This window comes from Gracilinanus agilis, chromosome 2, assembly GCF_016433145.1.
Source record: "Gracilinanus agilis isolate LMUSP501 chromosome 2, AgileGrace, whole genome shotgun sequence".
Classification (NCBI taxonomy): domain Eukaryota; kingdom Metazoa; phylum Chordata; class Mammalia; order Didelphimorphia; family Didelphidae; genus Gracilinanus; species Gracilinanus agilis.
In genome coordinates this window covers 633,934,574-633,959,645 of record NC_058131.1, presented here as the reverse complement: position 1 = coordinate 633,959,645, position 25,072 = coordinate 633,934,574, and the positions used below count along the sequence as shown (strand labels likewise).

Below are 25,072 nucleotides of genomic sequence, written 5' to 3'. Positions count from 1 at the left end.
TCCTTAAGCAGCTGCTATAATGTAAGATACTGGGCAAATACATAGGTTTAAAAGGTAATAGCTATTGCCCTCAAGTGAATTATACTCTATTAGAATCTAGACCCAAGACTTGGATAAAAGATCAAGTTCAACTAAACAATAGGCAACAAACATTCAACTAAGCAATTTCTCCCAAGAACATATCTTTAAATTTCCTTCCAGATCTAATGTTCTATGTTCTGATTACCTATGAAGTAATCGTAATTATCACCAGATGATATTTTCTAAGACCACTTGGAATCACTGAGTCCACCAGGTTTTTGTGTTATCCTTTTGGTCTCTTCATTGAGGGTACAGAAGATGGAACAAAGAAAATGGAAACTTCCTTTTTGAGTAAAATTCTTCTTAGAAATTTCAGGTACATTAATCACAAGGCAGCATGATGTCTGCCTTGGAGTAAGACTTGGGTTCAGTTCCTGCATAAGTATGGGCAGATTATTTAACTAACTTAGCCCCATATGACTTCCTAAGATTATAAATTATAGACAAGTTGCCCATTTGATGGAGGGAGTTTACACAATGGTAGTTCTCTAAACCAATGACATCACAGGTCCAGATCTCTTTCCCTTTCTCTCAAAAAAAAATGATTTTTCTATCTATTGGACAAAGGAATATTGTAGATGTATTGAGTGATAAGAACAATAATAATGTTTTATATAGTATATATATATGTGTCTCCATATTATCTATATATTATATATCTTTATATATATATATATATATATATACTCAAAGCACTTTTACATATATTATATTATTTGATAATGTGAAAAATGGGAGATTTTGTTTCTGAAGCAAAGAGGACACCATGGAATGAACTGACCTCAGGCAAATGCTCACCAGGCTGCCCTGGCTGAATTGGTGTCCCAACCATGTCCTCAGTGGCCCCAAGATGCCCAAGGTATTTTGTACCCTGCCCATTTCTCCCATTGCTCCATTGTGTAAAGAAATCAGCTTTCTTTCTCTTCTATTCTATGTTTCCTAACCCAAACAAACTCCGTGCTAGGTCACTAAGAACAAACTGATTTCTATTGTCAAATATTCATGATTTATAGGGTTGAAAACTTCATCATTAGTATAAATGATGCTCAGAGATTATTCTTAAATTTGGAATTTAGAGCCGCTTCACTCCAGATAGAAAAACAAGCTGCCTCATTTGAAAGATCTTCTTTCAGATCTTAATCTTCAGTTTTATCACTAGACAGGAATCTTGTTGCTGGCTGTTCCCTCTGATGACTAAAATGGAAAAAGAGGCCTTTGGCTGATGGTGCCTTTCAGGGAAAATTGTTAAAAATTCAGACAGCATTGATTTTTAAAGTAACAATCATATAACTGAACTCTCTGGGTATACTTTGTTTATGAAATAATCATTGTCTGGCATAACTGTCAAAATAACTCTGATTACCTGATGAGGGTGAGAAATCCATTTTAGGCAATTTTATACCCCCAAATTTGTTCTGGGCCCAAACACTCCCTTTGCTTGACAACCATCAGTTGGGTATATCACTTAATTATTTCTCTATTTTCTTTTCAAATTTCTTCTATAGGCAATTGTAATTCTAAGCAGTTCCCCCATTTCATTCAAGACAGACTTCAATACACTTTGATAAATTGTGCCACTGATGTGCAAGTATTTATCGTCACATAGCAATTTAGTGTAAGAAAAATTTTATATGTAGCTGGGGTAGGTATTTTTGGAGAGAGATATAATTTTCCCTATTTTCACTTTTAGCTGTCTATCATACATATTGGCAAACTGCCTAAATAAAACTTATAAGTTTAGGCTGTTGAATAGGGATGCCAAGAAGTTTGATGGTCACACAGCCAATACATGTAGGAAGCAAGACATGAAATCTAAGTATTTTCACCTCTGATGCTGACCTTGTATCCATCATGCCATATTTCTGACTCGTGTGTCTGACTATGTTAAGTTATTATTCTTTAGAGACTTCGTGATTCTTGATGAAACTAATTCTCTTTCTTGAAAGTGAATCAAAGGTAAAGACTATCTTCGAGAAAAAAAATAATTCACCTTTCAAAGGACCTTTTGCTAAAGCTCTTATGAAAGCTCTTGACCTATAACCTTCCATGGCTGTAAGCTTGTGCTGACACTAAGAGATACCACTTTATTCTTGAATATAGTGATCTTCGATTTTCATTATGTTCGTGGCATTTGTTGTTGAAAGCACTAAGGACCCCAGGAAAGTGGCAATTGGGAAGCCTGTGTACCAAGAGTATTTTATTGCTTCCAAAATTCTGCTGCTTTGAGCACTTTGGAAGAATGTGTTTTGGATGCTGATGGCAGATGGAGAAACATAAGCCTCTGTTTTCAAAAGAAATGGATTTTTTAAAAAAAGAGATCATTTGGCTCCCAGTGCTATGTTTACATGATATTGCCACTTGAGTCACACTCTGAGAAACAAAGGATGAAAACAAATAACGAAAGAACTACTGGTTGCTTTGCAAAATTATACAAGATAGCTATTATCAAGACCTATTACCTAACCTTAAAATGAAAGGGCAAAGAGAACAGATTTACACATATAGGAGCTCTCCACGTGCAAAGGAAGGCTCAGGAGGATCCCGCCTCTGCTAAAATGTTAGTAGGAAAATATTTGTAAACTGTTTCTGAAGTATCACCAGCTGAGGGCAGAAATAGCTTCTGTCAATGGTCTTATCTTTCATATATCAAAAACCAGCAAGACATTTAACAGAGTGCCTGATGGGCACGCTTGCCAGAAAGAAATGCGTGTGTGTGTGTGTGTGTGTGTGTGTGTGTGTGTGTGTGTGTGTGTGTGTACCTGCAAGTTTAAGAAAAGCCATTGTTTGAAATTATTGAGCCTGACTGTAAGTGTCTCTTTAATGATAGCTTGCCGGCTCTTTACTCATAGTTCTGATCTATTTCTTTCATAAGTTCTGATGTAACAAAAAGACACTAAATTTTAAATAAATCTTTGAAACTATCTTTCTGAAGGTGCTGCCCAGGTTTTTCACAGCAGGCTTTGTTTCTGTTATCATTTACCTTTTTTGAGCAACAATTGATCAATGCATCAATGGCACATGTAAAACCCAGTGGAGTTGCGTCTTAGCCATGGAAAAGGGGTGAGAGGAGGGGAGGGAAAGAACATGAATCATATAACCATGGAAAAATTTTCTTCATAAAATTTTTTAAATAAAAAATGAATTAATCAATGCACACATCATAGGCTTAGAACCAGAAGGAACCATAAAGGCTATGAAATCATTGTACAGATATGGAAACTGAGACATAAAATACCCAAAGTCACATAGCTAGCAAGTGTCAGAGGAGCAATCTGAACTCATGTCTTCATGGCTCCAAGTCCAGGACTCTTTTAACTGTACCACACAGCTTCCAGAACATGGTCAAGAGAAGAGTGTGTCATTATTAACCTCAAGGACAAGAGACAGGAGAGTAGGCAGGAGCACAGGAGACTACTATTCAAGGACCTTTCAATTCCGCCAACATCCAAATTATGCCCCAAAGTATACAAATGTTATTATTAAAGCCAAGACTTCCTATTTCAAATTATCATTTTAATCATAACAGATAATGGAGTGGGAAATTCAGAAATTTCAGAGAAACAGAGAATCATAAGATATTAGAGTTGTAAGAAGCCAAAGACAAAAAAAATTAATAAACAAAAAGCCAACTGGCTAATTAACAATCATTCTATGCTTGATTGGGGGAGGACATATTTCCCTCTGAGGTGGTCCATTTCACTTTTTAAAAACTCTCATTTTTAGGAAGGTTCACTCCCTCCTCCGATGTCAAGCCTAAATTAGCTTCTTTGCAACTCCCACCCATTGTTCTGAATTCTGTTCTCTGGAACCATATGGAACAAGTCCAATCTCTCCTCTACATGGCAGCCCTCTTATATTAGAAGAAAGTTATCCCATATGCCCACTGTTTTTCTCTTTGCAGACTAAGCAACCATAGTTCCATTAACTGATCTTGTAGGGCACTTTGCCAGTCTCATCACCCCCAATGAACACTTTACACCTTTGGTACCACAGAGTGTGCTGCACCTGCCTATAATCCCTGCTCTTGATCGAGTTATGGTTTGTAGCTTTTGAGTTTTAGAGTTCTGAGCGACATGACTAAAGATGACCAGATGTGCATACTGTCTAGCACCAATGTGGGGAGCCTCTCGGAGCAAAGGTCTACCAGACTGCCTAAAAGAGGGGTGATTAGCCCAGGTCAGAAATGGAACTGATCCAATCTCCAATGGTATTGAGCCCATAAGTGGCCACAATACTTCCAGCCTGGAGAAACTGGGAGATCTGGGAAGGAAAGGAAACAGAATAAAACAGGACAGAAAATAAGGGAAAATGTGGTAGCTAGAGCTGAACACAATAATCCAAGCCAAATGTCTGACTACAGAAGAAACTAGCAGATCTATTATCAACTCATTCCTAAAAATTCTATCTTTTTTAATACAAGACCAATTCCAAATGGATAAGATATTTTTAACACATACCACAATATCTTGGAATGACCAAAATTCCAAGATGAGCATTCAGTGCTACACAGGTCAGACATTATGTGTTATTTGTCATTATTAGAAACAGTAGAGATAATATAGATGCCCAAATGTTGTGACATATTATCTCTGCATCTTTCTTAAATCTTAAAATCCAAATATTTTCAAGCTCATATTTTGAACATCTGATATAAACCTTGTATAGACTAGCATTCACATTTTAATGAGAAGAAAAATAGAGCACTAAAGTAGCAAAGTATTTCCTTAACTTATTCTAGAATATCAATTTTAGAGAGAAATAATGATTCAAAATCCTAAAATTCTGTCAAAAACCAGCTACAACATTAAGGTGAACAGAGATGGAAATCATTCAGCTAACAAATATCTCTGATTAATAAGGTTGAAAGCACCCAGAAATGGACAACCAAAATGGTGAAGTTTCTCTATTCCATGAATATGAGAATTAGTTGACAGAACTTGGCAAATCTGATTACAATTCAGAAAATACTTTTTATAATAATGGGGGGAGACAATAACCCATGTACGATAATGACAGCTTTTTTGTTTCCAAATGTCAAATATTGCTGGAAATATCAAATAATCATGTTGTTCCTCAGAGTAGGTAAGAGCAGAGATCCTGGTTAGTGAATAGTTGTTGACTCAGTGGCAGTGGAAATTGGGAGCTATCAAAAGCAGGATCAGTGAAGAAAGACAGATTGCCTTTCATTTCTCCCATACAAACAACGTCTATATTAGCAAGCTCCAAACTTCATTTCAGAAAATGTGAATCAAATCAAAGCCTATCATGAATAACAATATGCTTTTAAATATTGACACTTTTTTGTACTTAGTACTCTGGAGCCACCACTCTCTATTATTATATATTCCGTATATTCTTTAAGACTCAACTTGCAAGAAGACTACATTAATCTGTGTAATAAAGAAGATGGTGAAGGAATAAGGTGGAGAGAATGACAAACTACTATTGTTTTGAAAACGACTAAGACTACAGAAAACACAGCATAAAGCTAGAATCCTGAAATGCTTATTTGGTTCTGGTGGAGAACAGAAACTTGAAAAACACCTTCCTTGTAGATTGGTTACCTCCAATCACATATCTTTCATCAGATTTATCTGCAAGGGCTTCATACACAGTTGGTAAGGTTAGCTATCTTTTGCCTTCTGATAAAAAAAATTCTTATTTTTTTTTACCACAAGCTCTTTTATGGATTCATCAGAAAACATGACCAGAGGGAATAAAGAGAGCAAAAGTGACAAAGTCACGGACAGATCAACTTACAGGAAGAGTGGATGCTGGGAAAGCTCTTTCTGCCCTCAGACACCAGATCAGGATCACCTGTGCAGTGCATTTCAGAGTTCATTACTCCATCTGGAAAGCAGCGGTAAAAGAAATCGGGACGAGGTCTACAAAAAACACCATGGATATTTTAAATATGAAAAACTGCCATTGTAAATGTGCCTCCTACCCACACCTCTCCCTGCCCCTGCCTCCCCCGAAAGCTGGTGATCCAATCCCTTATGCCAGTAAAAAATATGATGTTTCTTTTGTATCCCTGTGGATTATTCTCTCTACAGAGTCCTTTAATTAAGCTTTTGTTCTCCATATTTGGAACACTGGAGGAAGTTGATGATGCATTCATGATAGCTGAGCTTCTCACATCCCCATTTGCTCCTAGATTCCACATCTTGTTCGTCATGATGCTAGAATTTATTCAGTCTGACTGAGAGAACCCCAAATGTCTTAGAAATAGTTTCTTCTGCTCTCCTTTAGAGACTTGTGGTGAAATTCTTGTTACCCAATACAAAGACTTTTTTTTCCTTAATGGACTCTGTGGATAGGTTTACCTCCATAACATTTCTTTAAAAATTTAAGCAAGCCAAAATATTCAGTTTTGTTTAAAGGGATGAATGGCAAACTTCTATGAACACAATGGAAAACTCCAATCTCCAAACTGTCCCTGGTAGAGTAATAAACAATTAGCATTATTGCATATGGAGGGCTGAAATGAGCAATCAAGTTGAGTTCTAGTGAAAGCCATTGGTAGGTCCTTGTCTGCACAAAGATAGGACTTCAGGAGACTTATAAGTGCATAAAAAATTTACTTCTATAGCTAGCCTGTCAAATAAAATAGAAGGAACTATTTGAATATGCTAACCAAAATATACTGCAAAAGAATTTGCCCAAAGTGACTCAGAAGGATTTTCTTGGACTTAAGCAGCCTTTGTGGCTCAGTAGGAAACAAACTCTAGATTGTTAGGCTTCCTCAAAATTCAAAATGAACCTGAGGATGGACAGCAAAGAGGCCTGCTGAATAAATAAAAGATTGTTGAACTTAATTGCCAAGGATCCAGTCCCAAATGGCCTCTTCTTTAGCTTGTCAGAAAAGCTACAGATCTTTTCCCAGTATATTCTGATCAAAGATTAAATTGTGGTGTCATTAAACAAGTTTGCTTTAAATCACCTCAATAGTTAAAGTCACTGTTTCCAACATTTTGGGACTTACCTTCCAACTATTAATTTAATAGTATTTGTGCAGACTCCATTCAGAGCTAGAGCCAAGGAAACCGCTACAAAACAAAACCAAACAGACAGAAAAATAACAACCTGGCTAAGAATGAGCAAAAAAAAAAATAACTGTTAGTTCACTATTACTTAATTTATGGTCTTAGAACTTTGTGTGTTAAATTAATTCCCCCAGGGACAGAAAAAGAAGAAAAACCCTGATTTTAAAATTATTATTACTATTATTTACTAACTAAAGGCTAAATTCAGAGCATATTAAGAGAGATGGAAATTCCTCTCATTTAGAAGATTTGGCTCATGGAAGTGAAATATAATTAAGCCCAAATATTGGTATGTATCTTATCAAATTCCCTGTCCTTTTGATGCCAAATTTCCTGTTCTTACTCACCTACAATCCTCAAATTCATAAAAGAACCCATCTATCATTACTTGGCTTTATTCAAATTGATTGACTACTGCAGCATATTCAGAGGTTTTTTTTTATTGGTAGCAAGACACATTCCTTTTTATTTTCCCCTGACAACCTACTTAAGCATAATTCCAAACTAGGCCAGCAGTAGTTGCAATAGCACTTCAGAAAGCACCACTGGCCCCATGCTACTATCTCATTTCTGACTATATCATCACCCTCCATCACTGCCACTACCTCCACCATTTGTCCATCTGTCCCCCACCCATATCTCTGCCTCTGCAAAGAAAAATAATCTAGAAGATTGGTTATGGATGTCAAAATATTTTGCCTGTGTGATTCCTTTTATGCACAAAACAGAAGGAATTGCTAAAATATTTTATTCAAACAATACTGCAAAAGAATTTTCCCCAAGAAGCTCAGAAGGATTTTATTAGAATAACAACACATTTCCCAAAGGATGCTGCTACTGGCATGATTAAAAGAACTTTCCCCTTCTTCAGTGGCATCTCAGAACAATACCTCTCATGCCTTCTCAATAGTTTTAGAGGGATTATATAAAACGTCCAGTGATTAAGACTAATTTTATAAAAGATCAAATGCCTTTGATGAGTAATAAAACTTTCCATTTATATGTTGAATAATAAAGATTGTAAGCCATGATTCTCCTAAGGCAAATATTAATTCTTAAAGACTCTCCAAAGTCTGTCCGATAAGAATATGGTGCAATGCACAGCGAGGTGGAGCTTAGTTTGTAGGGGAAGGAGGGGAGGTTGAAGTAGACTTCAGACAGACATAAAATTATTCTTCTAGGGTTAGTGTCACCTAATGGATGACACACTCTAAGTTCAGAAGCATGGAGGTGAGAAAGAGAATCACATTTGATTAACAAAGCAAGACAAATGAATTAAAGTCAATAGAATGAGAGCTTGGAAGGGACCTATTAGACTAGTACATTTGCCAAAGGAAAATAAATAATCCACGTATCAGATGGTGACTGGCCACGTGTGAATGTGGCAGAGAAGGAGGTAAAGGCCAACTGGGATCAGGAGTGGAACATGAGTCAGCCATGTAGTGATGTTGTCAAAAGTTTAAAAAAAAACCTGAGCAGGCAAATGGGATGCATAAATAGCATTTGTGTAAGAACTCTGAGTCAATTTTTTAATTTATTTTCAGCACAACACAGGCTCCTACTAAACAAAAGACATCTTTTCTCTTCACTCTACTGAGAAGTCTACAGAATAGGCCATGGAGCCATGAGGATGAATTCTTTTTAGTTGTTGGCTCCACTTTCTCCTCCTCTACTCATTTATTTGCATGACATCTACAGTGTTTCTAAGACAGATCCCTGAGGTCCTCTTGAAAGATGGGTGGCCTTTTCTTGTCAAGAAAACCATTGAGCTTTCCTAACTATTCCTTGACTCAGGCCCACCTAGCATCACAGATTTTATAACTGCAGGGTCAATATGTCACAAAATAAATCTTGGGGAACTTCACGGATGTCCAAAAGGAGCCTATTCACTGCACATATCCCTTAATATTATAGGTTTGGATGTCTTTTTCTTGCAAGGGCATGTTTCATGAACAGTTACAAGCTGCCACTTTCTGGACAATTTAGCAGAAACCAACAACTGTGAAGTCCGCCAAAATCTGCCCAAAGTGCTTTCCTCTGAGAAATGATAGTGGAACACTGGAGTGGAGATGCCTGTTGGTGCTAGATGGACCTACAGAAGCCAACTCACTGTCCTAAAAAGCAATTAATATTTTTCTCTGTGTGATACAATCGAGATTGGATTGAAATAGAAGCTTCTTATTGATTTTGAAGAAATGGTCTTACTAGGATTAGTCTCCCAAAGGGAGCGCAAGTGAATATAAGGCAAGAAAATTCCCTACTAGATATTCCCTTATTCTTGTTAGTTAACAATAATGTAGTTCAGAAAGACTAATCTTTTTAACCTCTTACAGCAATACCATTTAAAGGAAAGGAATTAACACATGAAACAAATTCAAAATCAGCACAAGATTGATTTATCCTTTGTGTGTGGCCAATAATATACCATGAGAAGGTTACTTGTATTACTGGAAAATTAGTGCAGGACTTTCATTTTCATTGCTTTGTTCTTTAAACTGATCAGATAAACTACAGGCTAAATCTTTTTTCTTGAAACTCAGCTCTAAGCAGTAATGCTCAATATTATATGGTGATTCTATACGACAGATGTAAGCTCTGTTCACTAACACCAGAGTTTTAAAGGTTTTCCATTTTATAAGTAGAGATAAGGTATTGGGCCCAGGATTTGTGAGTTGGGGCAAAGTCTATTGAATTGAGAAAATACATGTTAAATGAGACTATTCTTATTCATAGAATTTTTAAAGTTAAAATTTAAACAGACAATCCAGTACGTAGAGCCATTTGAGCCCCTTTAGAGAGATCTTAGTATATTTGTTTGCTTTATACATGTATATATTTGTATGTATAGATTTCTCTTAGTCATCCTAAAATGAAGAGATAAGAACTAGGCTTAGAGCAAAGCCCTTAATCATTTTTTATAAAACAGATTTCTATTTAGTCAGGAAAACAGAATATGCAATGATACAGTCTACTATTTTAAGATGTAGGAAACAAATTATATATAGTGTTCAATTCCAAAATGTCAAGCTAAGGAAGATTTAAGTTGAGAGTGAAAAGGTCTGGGGAAAGTAATTGTGTAATACTGCCACATGAATAGCCCACCACCAAAGGAAGGTAATGGATTATAAGAATAATCATAAAAGGCAAAAAGAAAGAAAATTCTTTTAAATAATAGCATTTCTTCTTTTTAGGGGCCCACGGAAGAATATGTAAGATAGTTGAGGGGGGAAATGTTAGATTTACCATTGGAGCCACTAATCACTATGTCCTCAATGCCCAGTAAATCCAAGTCATGATATCCCACATATAGACATTTTCTAGTAATCCAGGAAATTTCATATCCAGAAAAAAGTAAACCCAATTCTTTTCCTGAACACTGCCCTCCAAACTTTTTATCTCCATTGTGATTATGCCCCTGTTATTAAAAAACAATAGACATAATCTGCAGCACGGAGCTTGTCATGGAAACCATAATTAAACCTGTATACTTAATATAAGGTAAATATTCTCTCACAATTTTTATCATGTTTTAAAAATTGGTTCTTTATGACAAGAAAAAAACATGGTTTGGGAGAGAATTGGGATTAATTACTGAATGATGAATGAATTTCCAAATAATAAATTCAATTCAATTTCTCTGACTGATGAAAATAACTAGAATGGCTTAACTATTTCCAAATTCAACAAATTCTCAGAAGTATACTAGTAATGGTAAAAACTAGGGACATGAGACAAAAATAGACAAATTGTATCAAATGGTCAGGAACTAAAGCAAATAAACTGTTTGAATACAGTGCATTACAAATAATAGACATTTAATAAATATTTATGGAATAAATATATTCATGATGAGCAAATGAGACTTAAGCCTTTAGAACTTAATAAACTTAAGCCCTTAGAACTAAATAAGATAAGTTTTTAAAACTAAGTATTTTCGAGAAGAGGATAGAAGAAGAAGGGAAGGGGTCAAAGAAGTTAGTGTTGATTTTATTTGTGTTTTTTTTTTACTCTTCTTAATCAACTATTTTATCATCCAGATAATGGGCATTTAGTCTTCTAAATTGGCTTGTAAGTTCTCCAGAATGGCCATTTATCATTGGAAAAGATACTAAAAAAGACATACTTCAATAACAAAGACATTCAATAACATTTTCCTTGTTGCAAAGGGTTATTTTTGTCCAAAAAAATACCATGATAATACATGGCTTGCACATGAACAGAATCTGGTTCTCATATGTTTGGGGCAACAAACAGTAAGAACAAACGAGGACAGAAAATATTGTTACCCACTGGTCACTCTTTAAACAGAGAAAATAGACATCTTGTTTTACATACTTTCCCAGACCAGGAAAAAAAATCTAAGCTGTGTATGTTTTGAGATTCTTTGCATCTAATCATGAACTAATTGATTTCTGCTTCTTCACTGAAAGTAAACAACTCATACTTTACCTAAAAAGGCCTCTTTAATTTCAGTCTTATCAGTTCGCCGGATGATTTTCACCACAAAAATGACTGCCAGTGGTGTGAGAAAAGAGATTGCCTGCAAGAAATCACAAATCATCACTCAGATGAATGTCAGATTACAGTCAAAATAGCTGATTGTTCCAGTTAACTTCATTAGACTGACCAGTTGAATAATTTTTATTGAATTAGTAACCTCAAGCAAAGTAGGATGATTTATATATCCTTACATAGAGCAGTGTGAAGACTTTAAAAAGTCATAGACCTAATTGTGGGTTGTAATTGATTTGTAATTGCTGGAAGCCACACTTAAAATGGTAGCTTTTAAAGTCAAAATGATTAATCCATAATTGTGATGACTCATCTTTTGCCAGGAACTCCACCTGTGATTTCCATCGTCAAAGGAATAAAAATGCTTCAAACATGACTATCTTCTCTATCTCCCTGTTCCTGGCTCTTATCTTTCTTAACTTCAATACACTTTATATCATTTTCTTGTTCACTTGTTTCAGTCAATATCTGATCCTTTGTGACTCTATTTGAGATTTTCTTGGCAAATATACTGGAGTAGTTTGCCATTTTCTTCTCCAACTCATTGTTACAGAGGAGGAAACTGAGGCAAACTGGGTTATGTGATTTTTGTGATTTGCCTAGGGTCACACAGCTAGTAAGCATCAGAGTCAGGATTTGAACTCAGGTCTCAGGCTTGTCGCTCTGGGCCACCTTAAAGTAAATTTTATGTCACAGTTATAATCAATTAATTAATTTTTCCTTCTCTGTATCTCTCTCTTTCTCTGTCTGTCTCTTTCTGTCTGTCTGTCTGTCTGTCTGTCTGTCTGTCTGTCTGTCTGTCTGTCTGTCTCTCTCTCTCTCTCTCTCTCTGGAAATTAGTGAATGTGACTGTCTCCTCTACTATAGAATTGAGCCCATGCCCTTGTCTGACTTTTCCAACTCCTCCAATCAAAAAACAAATGAATAAAAATAGTCCAAGATGAGGAATAAAGCACTCAATAAATATTTATTAAATGAAACAAAAGGGGATGTGTGTGCATTCAATACTTCTAAACTACCATACCCTTTGATCAAAGAATCCTTCAGGTCAGGATAGCACAACTATAAGGAATATGTCCATCTTTTTCCCATCCCAGTTTGATCAGGTGTATCTACAAAGATAGGCATATTAACAACTTTAGAAATGTATATAGACAAGCAGATGCTTGCCGTCTCTGGGCTCAGTCTTTGTAATTTATCCCATGTTCCCAATCATAAACTACCTATTTAAACTTCTCATCAACAGTTTCTCTTTTAAGCACTTCTTATAAAAACCCATTCAAATGGGTTCTCACTTTTGAATTCTTCCTATTTATTTCCTCATCCTTTTACATCTTATTCTTCTAGTTGACACACAGTCACTAGTTATTTAGATTTTTTTCCCATCCTCTTCTCATAGTAGTTTAGTTTATGAAGTAGTCAATAGTATGAACACCCTACCAATTCAACTTCTCCATGTCTTGACATAGTATGAGATTCTTTCCCATAAATCTTCAGTAAAGAAATTACCAATTATTAAAGAGCCTTTCCACTTGTTCTTTTTAGTATTTCAGGAAAAATGATTGATCACTTGATTTATCCATCTATTGTCTCTCTTTCTTGCTTCCTGGCTCCTTCATGCTCTTTTAAGTTCATACATATCCTAAATAATGTCTTTCATTAAGATTTGATACAAGTCATTGGTGATGATATCCTATGACTAAATTCATCATGTGAGTTCCTTTCCCCTTTCAATTATTTGTAATTTTACTTTATCTATGATCATGTTGTACCATGATTTATAGTAATATAAAGCTATTAGGAGAATATTAACATTAAAGAGTTGGTCTTTTTCAATTATAAGCAGTTTATTGAAAATATTGTGCAGTTCTTCAGATGTCATCCAACTTGACTACCTCCTCTGACTCAAATTTGGTCCCATGTATGTCCATCAAAAGCATCTATTCCACATACACACAGAGATGGGTATGCTGAATATGTTCCAGCAATTTACTGATCCACTGCTTTAATTAAAATAAGAAGCACTTTTCTTTCACTTTATATATTCTGTATGAATGGTTATATGAATTGTTATCATGCTCCTACAAATCCTAGAGAACTCTGTTCAAACTTCTACACATTTAGAATAATATTCAGAGAATAGAAGAATCTAAAAAGGGGAGGAATCTTGCACAAAAACATAATTAAAGACACCACTTTTTTTAATTCTATATTGAAATTTAAACCACTTGGGATATAAGACTTGTGTCTATTCCTCCCCTTTTCTTGGGCTTATATCTATGGTTATTTAATTTTGTTTCCTTCTTCTGGAAATTTCTACTAATATTCTTTTACCATAAATTATTTTTCACTAAATTAAAAAAGGTTTATTTTGGGTTTTTTACCCTCATATTTTTTTAAACTAGTATCAAACAATTTTAGTAATTACTGTCTTGTATAAATCTATTCATTTTTGTAAGAAATGGAAAAAATGGAATACAGTATACTGAAATATAATACATCTTAGACCTGGATCTCAGAATAATCTATCCTGCCAAATTCAGCATGATCCCATAGAAATAATGGATTTTAAATTATATTGATGACTTTCAAATGTTACTCTTGAACAAAGTAGAATTGAAAATTTTTTGAAATACATAGTATTCGTACAATTATAAATCTTATAAAAATCTCATAAAAAGTAAATAAGATTAAAATGCTTAAAAAGTTTAGATGGTGATCCAGTGATTAGGTAGACAAACAACTAGATAGAAGGATTGACTCTTAGAAGTTTTGTTTTGTCTAAAGATCATTAAGAAAACATAGAGAGAAAAGATTTGGACTTGGTTATGTAAAAAGAAATGCCATATAGAATGAAAGAAAGGAAAGAAACTAAAAAATGTAATTGGAAAAGTGAAGGTGAAGGTCATTAAAAACAAAAACAGGGTTTCAGAGGAAAGGATGGTTCTGATCCACAATCTTCTTTGAATTGGCCAAGGAAAACTATAGACAGACAGACAGACAGACAGATAGATTGACAGATAGACAGATAGATAGGAAAACAAAAAAAGAAAATAGATTGATTATAATGAAATTTATAGAATAAAATAAAGAGGATAGTGGATCAGGATAAAGAAGAAGAAGAAAGGGAGGAGTATCTGAGTCAGAAAATGATTTTAAGGAAGAGGTTACCTGATACAAAATAAACCACAATTACATAACTGTTCATTAGAAAAAAGAAGTGAAGGGACAAAAGTATACTGAAATCATACTGCAATAAAAATCATAATTAATAAGGGTTCGTGGAGAGGCAAATTTAAAATTAAATGGAAACTAAATAATCTAATTCTTCAAAACTAGTGGTTCAAAAATCAAATCAAAGAAACAATTACTGATTTCATTGAAGAAAATGAAAATGAGGACACAACATATCAAAATCTATGGTATACACCCAAAGCAGATGTCCAGGGAAAATTTATATCCCTGAGTGCCTATATCAACAAAACAGAGAGGGAAGAAATTAATGAACTAGGCATGCAATTTTAAAAACTAGGAAAAGAACAGATGAAAAAATGCCAGATAAAAACTAATTTAGAAATCATAAAAATCAAAGGTAAAATTAATAAAATTGAAAGTAAAATAACTACTGAACTAATAAATAAGATTAGGGGCTGGTCCTTTAAAAAACAAATATTTGTGAAATTATTTTTAAAAATTTTTCTAATTTTTAAAATTATCTTCATCAAAAAGAAGAGAATGAAGTCAATGGTATCAAAAATGAAAAAGGTGATGTCACCTTCAAGGAAGAGGAAATTAGGGTAATTATTAAGAATAATTTTGCCCAATTCTATGACAGGAAATATGACAATCTGGGTAAAATGCATGAATATCTACAAAATATTAATTGCCCAGATTAACAAAAGAGGAAATAAACCCATATCAGGAAAAGAAGTTGAACATGCCACTATGGAACTCCCTAAGAAAACAATCCCCAGGGCCAGATGGACTCACAACTGAATTCTAGCAAACATTCAAAGAACAATTAATCTGATATTATATAAACTATTTGAAAAAATAAGCAATGACAGAGTCTTACCAAATTCTTTTTATGACATAAATATGGTAGTTAGTCCCAAGTCAGGAAGACCAAAAACACAGAAAGAAAACTATAGACCAATTTCCCTAATGAACATAGATGAAAAAATCTTAAATAAAATACTAGCAAAGAGACTATAATAGCAAGTCATCATAAAGATTATTCATTAAGACCAGGTGGGATTTATACCAGGAATGCAGGGCTGGTTTAATGTTAGGAAAACCATCCACATTATTGACCATATCAACAACCAAAAAAAAAAAACAAAACCCTAATTATCTTAAAAGATGCAGAAAAAGCTTTTGACAAAATATAACACTCATTCCTATTGAAAACACTGAAAAGTACAGGAATAAAGGGCCATTCCTTGAAATAATAAGCAGTATTTACTTAAGACTATCAGCAAGAATCATCTGTAATGGGGACAAGTTAGAAGTCCTTCCCAGTAAAATCAAGAATGAAGCAGGGATGCCCATTATCACCACTACCATTTAATATTGTACTAGAAATGCTAGTAGTAGCAATTAGAGAAGAAAAGAAATCAAAGAGATTAAAGTAGGCAATGAGGAAACTAAACTATCACTCTTTGAAGATTACATGATGGTATACTTAGAGAATCCTAGAAAATAAACTAAAATCTAGTGGAAATAATTAATAACTTTACCAAAGTTGCAGGGTACAAAATAGAGCCACACAAATCACCAGCATTTCTATGTATTTCCAACAAAACAGCAGCAAGAGTTAGAAAGAGAAACTCCATTCAAAATCCCTCTAGATCAGTGATGGGCAAACTATAGCCCACGGGCCAGATGCACCCTGAAATGTTCAATTTGGCCACATGACATTATTCCTAATCTGACGAATACAATGAGTAGGATACAATACAATGAAACTTCGAAAAAGTTGCCTTAGAAACAGACTGACAGATGAGCATTTCCTTTCCTTTGGCCCCCTCTTTTAAAAGTTTGCCCATCACTGCTCTAGATAATATAAAATATTTGGGAATCTATTTGCCAAAACTAACTCAGGAATGTATGAACGCAACACTTTTCACACAAATAAAACTAGATCTTAACAACTGGAAAAGTATTGATTAAAACTAATATAATAAAAATGAGCATCCTACCTAAATTAATTTACTTATTCAGTGCCATACATATCAAATACCAAAAAAAGTTTTTTTATTGAATTAGAAAAAATTATAACAAAGTTCATCTAGAACAAAAGATCAAGACTATCAAGGGAACTAATGATAAAAATGTGAACTGTACTATAAAGAGGTAATCATCAAAACAATTTGGTACTGGCTAAGAGATAGAAGGGTGGTTTGATGGAATAGAATTGGGGTAAATGACCTTAGCAAGTTATTGTTCAATAAACCCAAAGACTCCAGCTTTTGGGACAAGAAGTCACTATTTGACAAAAACTGCTGAGAAAACTGGAAAACAATATGGGGAAAATCAGATTTAGATGAACATTTCATATCTTATACCAAGATAAATTCAAAATAGGCAAATGACTTAAATATAAAGAGTAAAATCATGAATAAAATTGGTGAACATATATCTGTTAGATCTGTGGGAAAGGAAGGAATTTAAGACCAAGTGAAAAATAGAGAATATTACAAGATGTAAAATGAATAATTTTGATTATATTAAATTAAAAAGGTTTTGTAGAAACAAAACCAATGCAACTGAAATTAGAAGGAAAGTAACGAACTTCCAGAAAATTTTACAACAAAAATCTTTTACAAAGGTTTAATTTCCCAAATATATAAGCAACTAAGTCAAGTCTATAAAAAATCAACTGATCCAACCCTTCTGGAAGATAATTTAGAATTATGCCCAAAGAGCTTTAAAAGAATGCATATACTTTTGTCCAGCAATACCACTACTTGGTTTGTACTCCCAAAGAGATAATAATGAAAAATGTTCAAAAATATTCATACCTGCACTCTTTGTGGGAGCAAAAATTGGAAAATGAGGGGATGTCCCTCAACTGGGGAATGACTGTGGTATATGATGGTGATGGATACTATTGTGCTATAAGGAATGATGAACTGGAAGATTTCTACATGAACTGGAAAGATCTCCATGAACTGATGTGGAGCGATATGAGCAGAACCAGGAGAACATTGTACACAGAAAGTGAAACACTGTGGAATAATCAAATGTAATTGTCTTTACTACTAATGTCAATGCAACGATACAGGACAATCCTCAGGGAGTTATGAGAAAGAATGCTACCAACATCAAGAGAAAGAACTATGGGAGTCAAAACACAGAAGAAAAATATGTAATTTATCACTTGTTTATATAGATATAGGATGTGGGGTTGTGATTTTTAAAAGATTACTCTATTACAAAATGAATAATATAGAATTAGGCATTGAGTGATAATACATGTATAACCCAGTAGAATGGCTCTGGGAGGAAGAGGGAAAAGGAGAGAGGAAAAACATGAATCATGGAATCATGGAAAAGTACTTTAAAGTAATTTTTTTAATGAAGAACAAACAACAGTCTCTTTCTGTAGATAGTATTCTTAGATTTTCTTTCTGCCTAGTTCACTGGGGAGATAGAGAAAACTCATTGCAATCTTTTCATAATGTATTTGAGCATTTCTTCATTCTCTTACTCATGAATATCTCTCAGTGGATTTTTCTTTTTTACTTTAAAAATATGCTTCTTACTCTAAACGACCACCCTAGGAAACTACCAATAAAATGGAAATAGGTCTTGATGGATGACACTTGAAGAAACCAGTGAAAATGCAGGTAGGCTACAGGGGGGGAAAGATAGGGGTGAGAGTAAGAACATGAATCATGGAACAATGGAAAAAATTTTCTAAGAAATAAAGAAAAAGAAAAAGAAAAAGAAAAAGAAATATGTGCTTCTTGTCCTGGTCCGCCAACATGTTGGGACTCATTTTATAAAAGGTTCACAGAGTTCCTGAGGTTGGTACTCAAACAAATTAAAGTCCACTTAAATTGAATTAATTAAAACTATTATTTTATTATTTATTAATATTAATTTAATTAGTTTAATTAGTTTAATTAAATTAGGTTAATTATATTATAAATAAAATAAATCTAATCAATCAATTAATTAAAATTATAGATTTGGGTTATAGAAAGCAACCTTAAAAGCCTTCTGATCTAAATCCTTCATTTTTACCAGGAGGAAAAAGTACTAAGAATGATGAACTTATTTAACCAAGGCCATTTTACAGGTAGTAATAGAAATAAGATTCAAATCCGGGTCTTCTGATACTAACTGCAGTCCTCTTTCCATTATACCCCAATATTTGAATTCCGTAATCCAAGAGAATTCCAGAGTGAATGGGAAATGGGTTACATTTGTAAAGCCTGGAGTTCTTGGAGGAAATTATATGTGACAGTGAGAAAACAAATACCAACACACTGGGTATGTCTAGATGTGACATATTTCTGGAATGTCACCATTTTTGGAACTAGGTTCAACCTATAATCCTGATAGAATACTGCAAGCACCAAAATGGAGGTTTAATGCTCAAACACCTTGCAATTGATAACTCATACTGAAACTTACATAAGAAAGACGGAGAGGGCAATGTGGTAAAGAGCATCAAGAAAATACTGAACCTTTAAATGTGAGATAGATCATGAGAAATTCAACTCTGGACAGTCTCAAATCTGAAGAAAAGAAATCTGAAAAAAGAAAAGAAAATCAGGGCAAGGACCAGTGCATTCCCACTGTAAAAGTGAGATATGAGATGTTTCCAAAATCCACCTTGACAATGCCTGATCTTTTCAAGAGCAATCTTGGAAAATGATTCTCTCAGAGATAGAGGTCATCAGTAACCTAATGGAGGAGCTGTGTGTCTTATAAGTAGTGATGGCAGGGGAGAAAATCCCCCAAAAAATTGGGCTGGGTGTGAACTCATAGGCTTTGAATAAAAGAACTAAGATTTAGTTCCTTGCCTTGCCATGAGTTCAAAAATGTCTTTGACCATCTGCCCAGTAGTCAGTGATTCTTTGTGTTGAGTCTATACAGTAGGTACTCCCAGGGCAGAAGAAGATAAGGACAAGGTGATCTACGTCTATCCTACAGATATGAGTCCATTTCCCAAGGATTGCCAGGACTCATATCACATTTTTTTAATTTCTGGAAAAAGTAGTTGGTGAACTGAACTACTTTGGGAAGAGATATAGCATATGAGAACAAATTATCCAAAGTTGTCAATTGATAAATACTAAGGCTTCCTTTTCCTTTCCAAATGAGTGGCCTACATTGTCCCTCAGTAGGGAGAGTTGGTTTCAAGGGAAAAAGTAATTTTTGTAATTTGAAAAGAGTTGGGAAAAATGTGAGCAAGTCTTTCTTTTTAATTTAAATTTATTCATTTATTACATTAAAATACTCAGGTAACTCCCTTCCTCTCTTCCGTCCCTCATTAGAGAAGGCATCATTTAATTTGTGTGTATATATATATATATAAAAATGTATTACTTATTTCTATTTATCAGTTCTTTATCTGGAGATGAATATATACCAGTCATAATTCAAGCAATATTTCTGTTACTATATATAATATTCACTTGGTTCTGCTTGTTTAATTCTTCATAATTTCAGATATATCTTTTCCATTTTTAAAAATTAACCTGCTTGCCATTTCTTACCATGCAGTAGTATTCTATCATAATTATATGCCACAATCCATTTAGCCATTTTTAAATTGATGGGCATCCCTTCAGTTTCTAGTTCTTTTCCACCACAAAGAGAGTTCCTATAAATACTTTAGAATATATAGGTTCTTTTCCTCATTCCGTGATCACCTTAGGAAATTAACCTAATAAGTGGTGTTGCTAGGCCAAAAGGAATATAACTCTTTGGGCATAATTTCAGATTACACTCTAAAATTATTGGATCTATTCACAGCCCCAATAGAATATTAATGTTCTCATTTATTAATATTCATTTTTAACATGGTTACATGATTCATACTCACACTTTCCCCTTCACCCCTCGCACTCCCTCCCCCCAGCCATGGCCGATGCACATTTCCACTGGTTTTAACATGTGTCATTGATTAAGACCTATTTCCAAATTGTTGCTCGTTGCATTGGTGTGGTGGTTTCGAGTCTACATCCCCAATCATGTCCACCTCAGCCCATGCGTTCAAGCAGTTGCTTTTCTCATATGTTTCCTCTCCTGTAGTTCTTCCTCTGAATGTGGGTAGAGTTCTTTTCCATAAATCCCTCAGAACTGTCCTGGGTCATTGCATTGCTGCTGGTACAGAAGTCCATTACATTTGATTTTACCACAGTATATCAGTCTCTGTGTACAATGTTCTTCTGGCTCTGCTCCTTTCGCTCTGCATCAGTTCCTGGAGGTCTTTCCAGATCACATGGAATTCCTCCAGTTTATTATTCCTTTTAGCACAATAGTATTCCATCACCTGCATATACCACAATTTGTTCAGCCATTCCCCAATTGAAGGACATACCCTCCTTTTCCAATTTGTTGTCACCACAAAAAGCGCAGCTATAAATATTTTCATACAAGTCTATTTATGATCTCTTTGGGGTACAAACCCAACAATGGTATGGCTGGATCAAAGGGCAGGCATTTTTTTAAAGCCCTTTCAGCATAGTTCCAAATTGCCAGCCAGAATGGTTGCATCAGTTCACAACTCCACCAGCAATACATTAATGTCCCAATTTTGCCAAATCCCCTCCAGCATTCATTACTCTCCCCTTCTTTCATTTTAGCCAATCTGCTAGGTGTGAGGTGATACCTCAGAGTTGTTTTGATTTGTATTGCTCTAATTATTAGAGATTTAGAACACTTTCTCATGTGCTTATTAATACTTTTGATTTCTTTACCTGAAAATTGCTTATTCATGTTTCTTGTCCATTTATCAATTGGGGAATGGCTTGATTTTTTAAACAATTGATTTAGCTCCTTGTATATTTGAGTAATTAGATTTCTCTCAGAATTTTTGTTATAAAGATTTTTTCCCAGTTTGTTGTTTACCTTCTGATTTTGGTTGCATTGTTTTTGTTTGTACAAAACTTTTAAATTTATTATAATCAAAATAATTTATTTTACATTTTGTAATTTTTTCTAACTCTTGCTTGGTTTTAAATTTTTCCCTTTCCCATAGATCTGACAAGTATATTATTCTGTGTTGACTTAATTTACTTATAGTTTCCTTCTTTATATTCAGGTCATTCACCCATTCTGAATTTATCTTGGTGTAGAGTGTGAGATGCTGATCTAAACCTAATCTCTCCCATATTGTTTTCCAATTTTCCCAACAGTTTTTGTCAATTAGTGGATTTTAGTCTCCAAAATTGGGCTCTTTGGGTTTATCTTACAATGTCTTGTTGATGTCACTTACCCCAAGATTAATCCACTGATCACATTTTTTTGCTATTATTATACTTGATATCCTTGATCTTTTGTCTTTCCAGATGAGCTTTGCTATATTTTTTTTCTAATTTTATAAAAAAGTTTCTTAGTAGTTTGATAGGTATGGCACTAAATAAGTAGATTAATTTGGGTAGGATGGTCATTTTTATTATATTAGTTCATCCTACTCAGGAGCGGTTAATGTTTTTCCAGTTGTTTAGATCAAGTTTTAATTCTGTGAAAAGTGTTTTGTAGTTGTGTTTGTATAATTCCTGTGTTTATTTTGGCAGATAGATTCCTAAATATTTTATGTTGTCTAGAGTGCTCTTAAATAGAGTTTCATTTTTTAACTCCTGCTGCTGAGTTTTGTTGGAAATATATAGAAATGCTCATGATTTATGTGCATTTATTTTGTACTCTGCAACTTTACTAAAGTTGTTAATTATTTCCACTAGCCTTTTAGTTGATTATCTGGGCTTCTTTAAGTATACCATCATATCATCTGCAAAGAGCAATAGTTTAGTCTCCTCATTGCCTACTTTAATCACTTCAATTTCTTTTTCTTCTCTAATTGCTACTGCTAATGTTTCTAGTTCAATATTAAGTAAAAGAGGTGATAATGGGTATCCTTGCTTCATTCCTGATCTTATTGGGAAGGCTTCTAACTTGTCCCCATTGCAGATGATATTTGCTAATAGTCTTAAATGAATACTACTTGTTATTTTTGAGGAATAACCTTTCTATTCCAATACTTTCTGGTGTTTTCATTAGGAATGGATGTTGTATTTTGTCAAAGGCTTTTTCTGCATCTATTGTGATAATCATGTGGTTTCTGTCGGTTTGGTTGTTGATATGTTCAATTATGTGGATGTTTTTCCTAATCTTAAACTATGCTTGCATTCCTGATATGAATCCCACCTGATTATAGTGAATAATCTTTGTGATCATTTCCTGGAGTCTGTTTGTTGGTATTCTATTTCATATTTTTGCATCTATGATTATTAAGGAGAATTAGTCTATATTATCTTTCTCTGTTTTTGGTCTGCCTGGCTTTGGAATCAGTACCATATTTGTGTCACAAAAAGAATTTGGTAAAATTCCTTCTTTGCTTATTTTGTCAAATAATTTCTAAAGAATTGGGATTAGTTGTTCTTTAAATGTTTGATAGAATTCACTTGTAAGTTCATCTGGCCTTGGGGATTTTTTCTTAGGAAGTTCCTTGATGGCTTGTTTAATTTCTTTTTATTATATGGGATAGTATAAGAATTCTATTTCCTCTTTTGTTTATCTGAGCAATTTATGTTTTTGTAAATATTCACCCATGTCGCCTGATTGTCCTATTTATTGCATTATAATTGAACAAAATAATTCTTAATGATTGCCTTAATTTTCTCGTCATAAGAGGTGAGATTGCCTCTTTCATCTTTGATAATGTTAATTTGATCTTTTTTTTTATTAGATTGACTAGTACTTTAAATATTTTTTTCAAACTATCAGCTCCTAGTCTTATTTATTAGTTCAACAGTTCTTTTACTTTCAGTTTTATTGATTTCTCCTTCAATTTTTAGGATTTCAAATTTAGATTTTATGTGGGAATTTTTTATTTGTTCTTTTTCTAATTTTTTAAGTTGCAAACCCAATTCATTGATCTCTGCCCTCTCTATTTTGTTGGTATAGGCACTCAGTGATATAAATTTTCCCCTGACTACTATTTTGGCTGTATCCCATAGGTTTTCTATTTTTTTTAAACTCCTTACCTTCTGTCTTGGAATTAATACTATATTTTGGTTCCAAGGCAGAAGAGTGGTAAGGGCTAGGCAATGGGGGTCAAATGACTTGCCCAGGGTCACACCGTTGGGAAGTGTCTGAAGTCAGATTTGAACTTAGGACCTCTTGTCTCTAGGTCTAGCTCTCTCAATCTACTGAGCCACCCAGCTACCCTCATCCCATAGGTTTTGATATGACATCTCCTCATTGTCATTCTCTTTTATGAAGTCTGTAATTATTCCTCTGATTTCTTCTTTCATACATCTGTTTTGAAGAATTAGATTATTTAATTTTCAATTAACTTTAAATTTACCTTTCCATTGACCCTTGTTAATTATAATTTTATTGCGTTATGATCTGAAAGAGTGGCATTTATTATTTCTGCTTTTATCCATTTGTTTGCAATATTTCTATGTCCTAGTACATGGTTGATCTTTATATATGTACCCTGTACTGCTGAGAAGAAGGTATATTCCTTTTTATCCCTGTTTAGTTTTCTCCAGATAGCTATTAACTCTAATTTTTCTACCATTTAATTTACGTCCCTTACTTCTTTCCTATTTATTTTTGGGTTCAATTTATCTAGTTCTCAGAGGGGAAAGTTAAGATCCCCCACTAGTATGGTCTTACTATCTACTTCCTCCTTGAGCTCCTTCAATCTTTCCATTAGAAATCTAGTTGCTATACCATTTGGTGCAAAAATGTTTAGTAATGATATTTCTTCATTGATTATATACCTTTTAACAAAATGTAATTTCTTTCCATATCTCTTTTAATCAGATCAATTTCTACTTTGGCTTTATCATGATTGCTGCCAGATTTTTTTTTACTTTAGAAGATGCATAATATATTCTATTCCAGCCTTTTACCTTGAATCTGTGTATATCACCCTGCATCAAATGTGGTTCTTGTAAACAACCTATAGTAGGATTCTGGTTTTTAATCCACTCTGCTATCTGCTTCCATTTAATGGTTGGGTTAATCCCATTCACCTTAAGCATTATAATTACTGTGCATTGGCCTCCATCTTATTTTCCCCTTTAGATCCTGCTCTACTCCTATTTACTTTATTCCTTCTCACCAGTATTTTGCTTTTTGTAACCCCCTCCCAGATCCCCCTCCCTTTTATTACTCCCCAACTTCCCTTGTCTTTTTCTTCTTCTACTTCTCTGTAAGGCAAGATAGAAATCTGTGCTCCA

The 25,072-nt window shown here is 34.1% G+C and overlaps 1 protein-coding gene across 1 annotated transcript in view; it reads right to left on the bottom strand.

Annotated features, from left to right (window-relative positions):
- PLPP4 (phospholipid phosphatase 4) overlaps nt 1-25,072 on the bottom strand; it is a 247,841-nt gene that overhangs the window by 86,355 nt on the left and 136,414 nt on the right. The window contains exons 5-7 of the mRNA XM_044660190.1: nt 11,577-11,667; nt 7,067-7,130; nt 5,842-5,966 (exon numbers count right to left, since the gene is read on the bottom strand). Coding sequence (XP_044516125.1) covers nt 5,842-5,966; nt 7,067-7,130; nt 11,577-11,667 — 280 coding nt within the window. The remainder of the gene's footprint in view (nt 1-5,841; nt 5,967-7,066; nt 7,131-11,576; nt 11,668-25,072) is intronic.